Below are 8,477 nucleotides of genomic sequence, written 5' to 3'. Positions count from 1 at the left end.
CCGGGCCCTAAAGAGCCTGCAGTGCAGCGTGCCCGGGCAGAGCAATGGGGGCGGGGCTTCGGCAGCCCACGGAGAGCTGCTGGGACAAGCACTCTTCCGGCCAGATGCACGAGAGCTGGGCACAGACCCCACAATCCCTTGTCCTGAATCTGCAGATTGTCCCCAGCAATGGCTGCCTAGCAGCTACTCCAACTGCAGAAGCGGCTGTTGCAGGCAGTAAAAAGCTGCTGCCCTCTGGTGGACAGAGCGGACATGAATAGTGGGGGGTGGGGACCGTTCCCAGGCCCCCGTCTGTCCACGTTAGGAAAATGTACTAGGGACTTGAAAATATCTGCGAAGTCCAACTGTTCATCTAAGAAAATGTGAGCGTTCCTTAAAGCCCACCTCTCGCTCCTTTATCTGGAAACACGCCTTTTCCCAGGGCAGGCTCTTCTGACACCCAGGGGTGAAGTGGTGGCTGCTGCCTGGGCCTGGTCCCAGGTCTGAGCCAGGAGTCAGGAGCCTTCCAGGGTGCTCCTCCCTGACCCTCACAACACTGTGTCCCCCTCAGGGGAGGGGATGTCAGGTCAGGGCATGGATCCCGGGTTCCAGCCCTATGATGACACCCCCACTTGCTATGACAGTCCCGAGCCGGCTGTCGTCGTAATCTGTCACCGTAATTGGTAAAGCAGCACCCGTTTCCTATGGTGAATGATTTTTAAAAAAACAGATGTCATTGCCTTTAAAAGCTCCTCTCTATAAGATAGAGGGACCCACTTTATAAATGAGGAAATTGAGGCTCAGTAAAGGCCTGGGGACTTGTGCTAGATGGTCTATGAGGATGGCAGCAGAGCCTGCTAAGGGACTTAAGTCTCCCATGGCCACTTCTAGGACCCTTGGTTGGCTACAACCTCCATTTGGGTGGCTCGCTACCCAAATGCCTATCCCTGGAGACTAAGTAGGCCTCTCCTGGGGACAGGTCTCTTCTTGAGACTGCTCTGGCCAGAATCCACCCCTGCCTAGCTGCAGGGAGCCCAGGACACCCTGGTTCCACTTCTTTTCCAAGTGCCTGGACCATGGCTTCACACTCACCTGGGGGCCAGCCAGGTGATTGAGGGTGAGAATGGCAGGGGTCAGCTCTGTGAGCTGGCCAGGCCCCTCCCCAGCGGAGTTTTAGCAGCACCATTTCTCACACTCGCTCAGTGTTTCCTGCTGGTCCAGTGTTGTCCTGCATGACCCTGTTTACTCCCCCAAACCTGGCTAAGCGGGGCTCCAGCGCTAGTGCGGTTTCCCACGTGTGCACTTTCAGCAGGGGTCAGCCCATCACCCACCCAGGGCTGTCTAGCACCTCACCACCACTCGTCACCATGACAGCATGATGCTCACAGGAGCAGGCATTGTCTCGCAAGCAGGGAGCCCCCTCAGCCTGGGCTAGGAAAATGGGCACGGGGTGGGGGGCTGCTGCTGGACACCTTCCTCCTCTCTCCTTGGCACACTACCTAACCTGGCTCCCTCCTCACCCCTAGGCCTCCTCTGAGCCCGGAGAAGAAGTGGCACCTTTTCCGAGTCTTCCCCGAGAACCTGAAGACCTACCAGACCTTCCCGTCGGGGAAGAGGGTATCCTCCCAAGAACGGCAGAAGAGAGACACCTACTTTGAGTTCAGAGCATGAGCCTGGGAGATGGAGGCCTGAGTGCCTTGGCTCCAGCTAGGCTGCCTTGCTTGGAATAAATAAAATCTTGGCCAAGACCACCCTACGCCCCTCTCCCCTGAGTCCCAGGGCCATTTGGCCACAGCAGAAAAGTGTCCCTGAGGGTCACACTGCAGTGTATCCCAAGGGCCTGTGGGAAGCTCAGCCCAAGGGGTTCTAGTCAAGGAAAAGCATGTCCAGTTTCTTGGAGAAATTGCTCACCTCCTTCCCAAAGTGAGGCACGAGGAATCAAGGTATGGAGAATCCCCAAGTCTTGGTGGCAGGTCACTCGGCACAGAGAGAGACCTCTTGGGCACAGAGACCTCTTGTCGGCTCCCGCTGGTTAACTGAGGAAGCAGGAGGGCCCATGTCTGAGGTGGGGGTGAGCTGGCCCTGAATGATTGCACTAGTGAGAAGGGAAGGAAGTCCCATCGGACCCCTGACCGCACCTCGTCGTCTGGTCCACACAGCAGCCTGTGAGGGAGGCTTTATTGTCTCCACTTTATGGCTCAGAGACGTGGAGAAAGTTGCTGAGTTTACCCAGCTAGGAAGTGACACAGCCAGGATTTGAACCCAGGTCTTTATGACTCCCACGGCCTGATTTTCCATATGGAGACTGAGGGGCAGGGCCGACACAGCCATGAGGTCCTTGAAGAGCCATGTGAAACGACTATGTCTACACTCTGCCCAGACCGGCATGTCTGGGCTGATTGCACATTTCTCCTGGGGCCATTTCTAGAAGGAGGTGGCCAGAGGACCCAGACTGAGCCACCCTCACAGACTGTGTGTCTCCGGACCCTCCATGCCAGAGTGGGCCCTGGGCACAGGTGGCCTTGGAGGCTCTGGGTGTCGGCTCTCACTGGCTGCTGCTTCCGGCCTCTTGGGAGCCCCCTGCCTGCAGACCAGGAGGTGGGTTGCAAGCGACTGCCCTCACTTGAAAGGCTCTGGGAAGAGGACTTCAGGCCAGGTGTGCACCCACACCACAGGCCTCTTTCCACATCCCAGCACCCCCTAGATTTGGTCAAGGAGACTCCACCAAGCAACAGGCCTTTTGCCCCTGATTGGGTGAGGTGGAACCCAAAGACGAGGTGGAACCCAAAGACAAGGTGGGACCCACCCGAGGGTGCAACAGCCCTCCCCCTGCATTTGACACCTCCCCAAGAAGCCCTGTGCCCATCAGGTGGGCATCTGACAGCTGTCAGAGACTACCATGGGGGTGCCTCCTGTGGCTTTCTGACCAGCTAGGCTCCAAAGGGGTCGCTGTGGTGGCCAGATTCATTCCAGGGTCTGGCTGAATAGCAAAGCAAATAAACCCTGATAGCTGGTCACACACTCTCTCGTCCCTAGGGCTGGGGGGTGCCGAGAGGGTGCCAAGATGTCTTCTCGCTCGGAAGAGGACGCGCCGGCTGGAATGAGTGCTATGTGCCTGTCTCTCTGCAGCCCTGCTCTGAGATGCTTGGGAGGGGGCTCCAGCGGAGGGAGGAAAGGCCAAGTATTTTCCCAGTGAACTTCATCCCATTTGGCCTGGTGTCCTCTGCTGTGACATGGGATGGGACTTGAACCTTGCTCTCAAAGGGATTGTCCAACCCAGCTTACTTGGTGGCATCTGCAAACTTAAGCCCTGGAACTAGCGGTTTTTAATAAAAAGTACTTGCATTTGATCCTTTATTCCAAAAGCAATGCCCCGGTGGGCTCAGGAAAAGGCTTTTCTTTGACTTTATTTAGCAAACAACATTCTAGAGGTGAGGGAGGCCGGAGACAACGTCGTGCTTCTGATCACATCCTCCCGTCCAGTGGGCTCCCTCGAGGCTGTCATATCAGGAGTTGGCGGTCATGTCAGCATCCCCAGAAGTGAACCCGAAACGAGCTGAAAGAAAGAATTCTGTGAGCCACTGGAGCCTCGAGCCTCGAGCCTCAGGGCCCTCTCCTGTCCCTTATTCTGGGCAATTGCCTCTTGCAGCTGTCCCCAACCAACCCAAACCTTTACACTTCTTAGGATCATGGGGAAGTGTTGGGGGCAATCTTAGAATCCTGTGGCACAAGAATCAGTGGAAAGAAACAGGAGTGATTTAGAGAGAATTCCAGCAGACCGGATTCCAACTTCACTTATGGACCAGCTGTTATAGAAGAGGAATTACCTTCCCTGAGAGAACCTGTCCAAGCCACAGCCCTTTGGCAGCCATGTTGGGATGGAGAGACCCTTCCTCCATGTAGATGGTTGAAAAAGGGTAGACACCTGAGTGAGCCACCCTTCAAGAACTCTGGGTGTCTTAAGACCCTTCAGGCCCAGCCGGGGTGGGAGAGGCCTTGGGAGCTCAGTGTGTCTGCTACCACCAGGGAACTGTTCCCTACTTCCAGGAAGGGTTCTGCCTGCTGGGCCAGGGGTCAGGTCACAATTGACCACCCCACAGTGGGAGGACACAAGGTGGTTCCAGAGAACCATTTTTGGGGATTTGGAGTCAGAGGTGAGGTTGACTCAGGACTCCCTGAAGACCATTAAAAACCAAGGAGACATGCACTTGATCACCTGAAGGAAGCCATGTTTGGTCTCATATCTGACAAAGCAGAGCTTGCTAGTCTGAAGCACAAACTAAGTGTGGAGGAGTGAAGAGAGGCAGTGACACTGGCACAGAGAGAGAAGCCAAGCCAACCTGGCTCTCGCCCATGTGCTCGCGAGGCTGGATCTCTGTTCTTTCTCATTTGGATTGTTGGATAGGCATGCTTCCCTGCTGTCAAAATCACCCAGACTGTGAGATTGAGAGGCAGAATAGGGCCCAGGAGAAGAAGACGTGTGTCAACAGATGCCAGCTCAACACCAGGAAGGCCACTCTAACAGAGGTCTTCAGTACAACCAAGGCCACCTGCAGAGGGACTGTGTTTCCCGTAACTAGAAGGATTCCAAAAGACCACTCAACATGGCCAGGCAAATAAAGAGGCAGCCAGTCACTTTAAGGGTGTTTGAGGACCGTTAAGGCCCCTTCCTGCCCTAGGACACAAGATTGGTTGGTTGTCTCATTAAGTTTCTTTTCTTCTATGAACTGCACCACCACCGTCTCCACGCCCCCATGAGAACCTCCAACTCCCCAGGGCCACTGGAGGTTGTAGGGGAGGGAAGCAGGAACAGCGGCAGTGAAGCAAGGCTCCAGGGCAAGGTCTCACGAGAAGCACACAGGGTGCCAGTTGTCCAGAGCCATGCACCTGCAGCTGGGCCACTTGTGTTGCCTGCTAAGCCTGAATGACAATCTTCCCCTCTATCTTTTTTTTTTTTTTTTTTTTTTTTTTTTTTTTTTTTTTTTTTTTTTTTACTACGTGGTGCGTATATTTGCCAGAAAGAGACAAGAGAGAGGGAAAGCATCCTCCAGGGGGGATGGTCACCCCATATTCCCTTCTCCATCCTCCTCTCAGGATTCTGGGCATGCCCTGTATGCTTCTCACCCTGCTGAGGCCAGGACTCTAGTGGCAGTCAGCCATGTGGGATCCAGCCACCTTGACCTCCACACACCTGCTGCTCCCACCACCATGGTCCCCTCCTGCCTTTTAATACCTTGGGGTTGCCTAACGTCTCAGCAGCTGAAAGAACCTGTAAAGAGCCCTGGAAACCATGACCTCTTTGGGAAGCCCCAGTAGTTGTGGGGAGGCTGGGGCAGGGGCCCTTCCTGCTACTCTCGTGGGCGCCTCCTCCTCCTGACACTGTACTTCATGAAATCTGGAGACTTGGCCATGGCGTGCTCAAACTCTGAGAAGGACAGCATGTTGTCATTGTCCAGATCCGACTCGCTCAGCACCTGGAGGGAAGGAGGCAGCGAGGGGCTGGCGTCAGACTGTAAAACGGAGGCCCAGGGGGAGGCAGAAACACCTGGAAGCCCCACCCAGTCCCCCAGGAGACAAGCTCCCCTCCCTCAGAGAGAGGTGGTCACATGGGCTAAGGTCCGAGGCTTTGACTCAATCTCACTTCTGGGGATATTTTCCTCAGCGCCTCCAGTACCGATTAGTCAGTGAGGATGGGGTGCCCACATTTGCCCTGTCACCCAGCCACAAAGGGCCAGGCAGGTAGAGCGGTGGCAGTGACTCAGCCGCGCTCGGTTAGGTCTTCTAGGCCCCAACCAGACCAGATCACCGGCAGGCTCTCACGGGCTGAGAACAAAGGGACGTGTGACCTGTCTGGGTCTCGGGGGCTGTCTTCGTGTCTTGACACTCTAGGAAACCTGGACGTTGTGTTGTGCAGGATTACGTGAGGAGGGGGCAGTGTGATGTGTCCACCTGATGCTAAGCTGCCATCGGCCCACCTGCCTGCAGTGACTGCCCCCGCCCAGAGAAGGTGGGCCTGCCACACTGCTCCGGGGACCCTGGGAGGGTCTTGGAGAAAGGACAAAAAATTGAGGAGTAGTGGCCTTTGGGTGTATGCCCGTTTCTCAGGGCACTTGGCCCTGCCTGATCCCCATGGTGGCCACCAGGGAACGTGTGCACCAACGGCCAGTGTGCCATCTGCTCAGGCTTAGTCCTAGGCCTCCTCCCGAGAGGGCGGCTCGACATCTGGAGGGTGTGGGTGATGGCCTAGCCCCAACGTCCCCATGGCCCCGGTGCACACATGGTTCGTGAGATCCATCAGCAGGTCCTCAGACACATCGTCACTGCTGAGCAGTCGCAGGATGATCCTCTGCAGGTCCTCCTCGTCGATGAAGCCGTTCTCATTAAAGTCTGCAGAGAGAGGCGGGGCCTGCGTTGGAAGGAGTTGGGAGCTGAACAGCAGGTGGCATTGAAGAGGAGCCCATGGCACCAGCCAGGACCTGACAGACTTCCATTAGCGCCCAAGTGCCCCGGGTGGGTCTCGAACCTGGGACTCTGGAAGGCCCAGGCAGGCTGAAGAACAGGACGCTGCACAGCGGGGCAGCCCTCTGAGGCTGCAGACAAATACGATCCGCAGTAACACACCAGAAATGCCCAGGAGCCTGGCTGAGTATGCACGGCATGCTCAGACTCGTCCTGAGGGTCGTGCCTGTTTTTAAGTCATTGAACCTCACGATCAATCTCGTTAGTCTTATTTTACCAAAAGGAAACTGAGGCACAGAGGTGTTCTATGGTTTTCACATGGCTGAGAAGAGAAAGGGCAGCGATTCACACTCAGCTAGGCCCGTGGGCATTTCTGGCATTTCTGGTCAGCTAGGCTGACCCCTGAGCTCCAGTCAGCCACAGCACTGTGGAAATGTCTGTCTGGTCACTCAGAAGCTGAGTGCCTGTGTAGCTAGGAGCTGGCATCCCGGGAGGGGAGGCAGCTTGGATTTAGAGCAGAGGGCCCAGGTGCCAGTCCCTGCTCTTATGCAGTAGCTGTGTGGCCTAGGCTTAGCCTCTCCTACAAGTGCAGTGGGGACAGTGGTCTTTGTATGAGGGGTAGGCTCAGAGGACAAGAGGTGGCCTGCCTTCCGACCTGGAGCAGCCTCCTTCCTGACATGAAGACCATAAATGGATGAGACTAGGCCTCATCCTCCACCCTGGGCAGGGCGTGAAAGGGTAGGGGAGAGGGGCTAGAAGCCTCCAGGAGCTAGAAGCTCCTCTTCAATGCCACGAGAGCCCACAGAGCCTCATGCTTCCCTATAACCACCATGCTGTGGGGACCCTGGTGTGCACAGAGGGTGCTGGCAGGGACCTAGGCGGGGGGGGGGGTGCACCGTGACCTCTCAGACCTCTGTGGGTCCTGCTGTGTTCTTCAACCTGTAGCCTCACACAGCCGAACCCGATTTCCAGGACAAGGCCCAGTTCCCACCTACTGTCCTGACGATTCAGGGAGTGCCCTGGCCCTTGTTGGACCATAGGTCCTTGTTTTCGAGCTGGAAATTATGTCATGGCATAAGTCCCCTGAGCATCGGCCAGCCAGGGCCCTGGCCATAGCCTGAGCTTCTCAGCAGTGCCCACGAAGTTCTACTCACAGACAGTGAGTGCCCACTGGGTGCCTGTGGCTGAGATAGGCGTGGTGTGCAGAGCTGTACTGGCTGGTCCCTGCCTGCAAGGAGCTTCCGGCCTAGGGGAGGAGGAGCGGCCTGACGCCAGAAAGAGAAGAATGGGCACCCTAAAAGAGTCACCAGGGCTCTGAGGGGTTCCAGGCAGGTAAGTTCTTAGCTGGTTGGGGTTGAGGTGTGAGTGAGGAAGACTTCTTGGAGGAGGAAGCATTAGGGATGGGCCTGAAGGGTATGAGCCACAAAGGTACTGGTTGGAGGAGGTGCCCACCATGCCCAAACTCCTGATACTCCCCCTGTTGGCCCTGGCCCCCAAACCGGCTTCACTAACACCTGTGCCTTGGTAATCAGGCACCTCCACCCTTCCAGGCTAAGGCCAATAAGCACCGAGTCATCCTTCACTCTCCTTCCCTCGTGTCTGTGGCCAAGCCCTCCTTGCTCACCCCTCAAAGATGATAAACGTGGACCCTGACTGCTTCATGCTGTGCCACTTCCACCCTGGTCCCCATCTCTCCTCTCTGAGACCAGGCCCGTCCGGGCAGCCTCCCACTGTATTTCCCCGCCATCTCTGCCCCCTTTAGTCTAGTCTCAACTTGGCACTCAGCGTGCTCTGTTAATCATCTGTCCTTCCTGCATCCTCCACCTCCCCCGGGCCCTGATCGCCAAGCCTGCCCTGCGCTCACTCTGCACCCCCCACCAGTCCTCCATCAAGCCGGATGTGCTCCTGCCTCAGGGCCCTGGCACAGGGTCTGCCCTGCCTGGAGCACTCTCGCCCTAGAGATCCTTTGAGTCTTTAGTCAGTCTTTAGCTTCTCACTAGGGCACTACCCAGCCCCTGCGCAAAGCTTCGCTTCTAACT

The 8,477-nt window shown here is 56.4% G+C and overlaps 2 protein-coding genes across 2 annotated transcripts in view; one reads left to right on the top strand and one right to left on the bottom strand.

Moving 5' to 3' along the window:
• Positions 1-1,752, top strand: part of CIMIP2C (ciliary microtubule inner protein 2C) — an 18,342-nt gene extending 16,590 nt beyond the window's left edge. The window contains exon 4 of the mRNA XM_006162190.2: positions 1,506-1,752. Within this exon, the coding sequence (XP_006162252.1) occupies positions 1,506-1,650 (145 nt within the window). The 3' untranslated portion in view covers positions 1,651-1,752. The remainder of the gene's footprint in view (positions 1-1,505) is intronic.
• Positions 1,753-3,327: 1,575 nt separating this feature from the next.
• The window catches only part of CIB4 (calcium and integrin binding family member 4), a 65,666-nt gene continuing 60,516 nt past the window's right edge, over positions 3,328-8,477 (bottom strand). The window contains exons 5-7 of the mRNA XM_006162189.2: positions 6,257-6,366; positions 5,365-5,453; positions 3,328-3,535 (exon numbers count right to left, since the gene is read on the bottom strand). Of these exons, the coding sequence (XP_006162251.1) occupies positions 3,505-3,535; positions 5,365-5,453; positions 6,257-6,366 (230 nt within the window). The 3' untranslated portion in view covers positions 3,328-3,504. The remainder of the gene's footprint in view (positions 3,536-5,364; positions 5,454-6,256; positions 6,367-8,477) is intronic.

Source organism: Tupaia chinensis, unplaced genomic scaffold (assembly GCF_000334495.1).
Source record: "Tupaia chinensis unplaced genomic scaffold, TupChi_1.0 Scaffold139757_1, whole genome shotgun sequence".
Lineage (NCBI taxonomy): Eukaryota > Metazoa > Chordata > Mammalia > Scandentia > Tupaiidae > Tupaia > Tupaia belangeri.
This window is presented reverse-complemented; position numbering and strand designations above follow the sequence as displayed.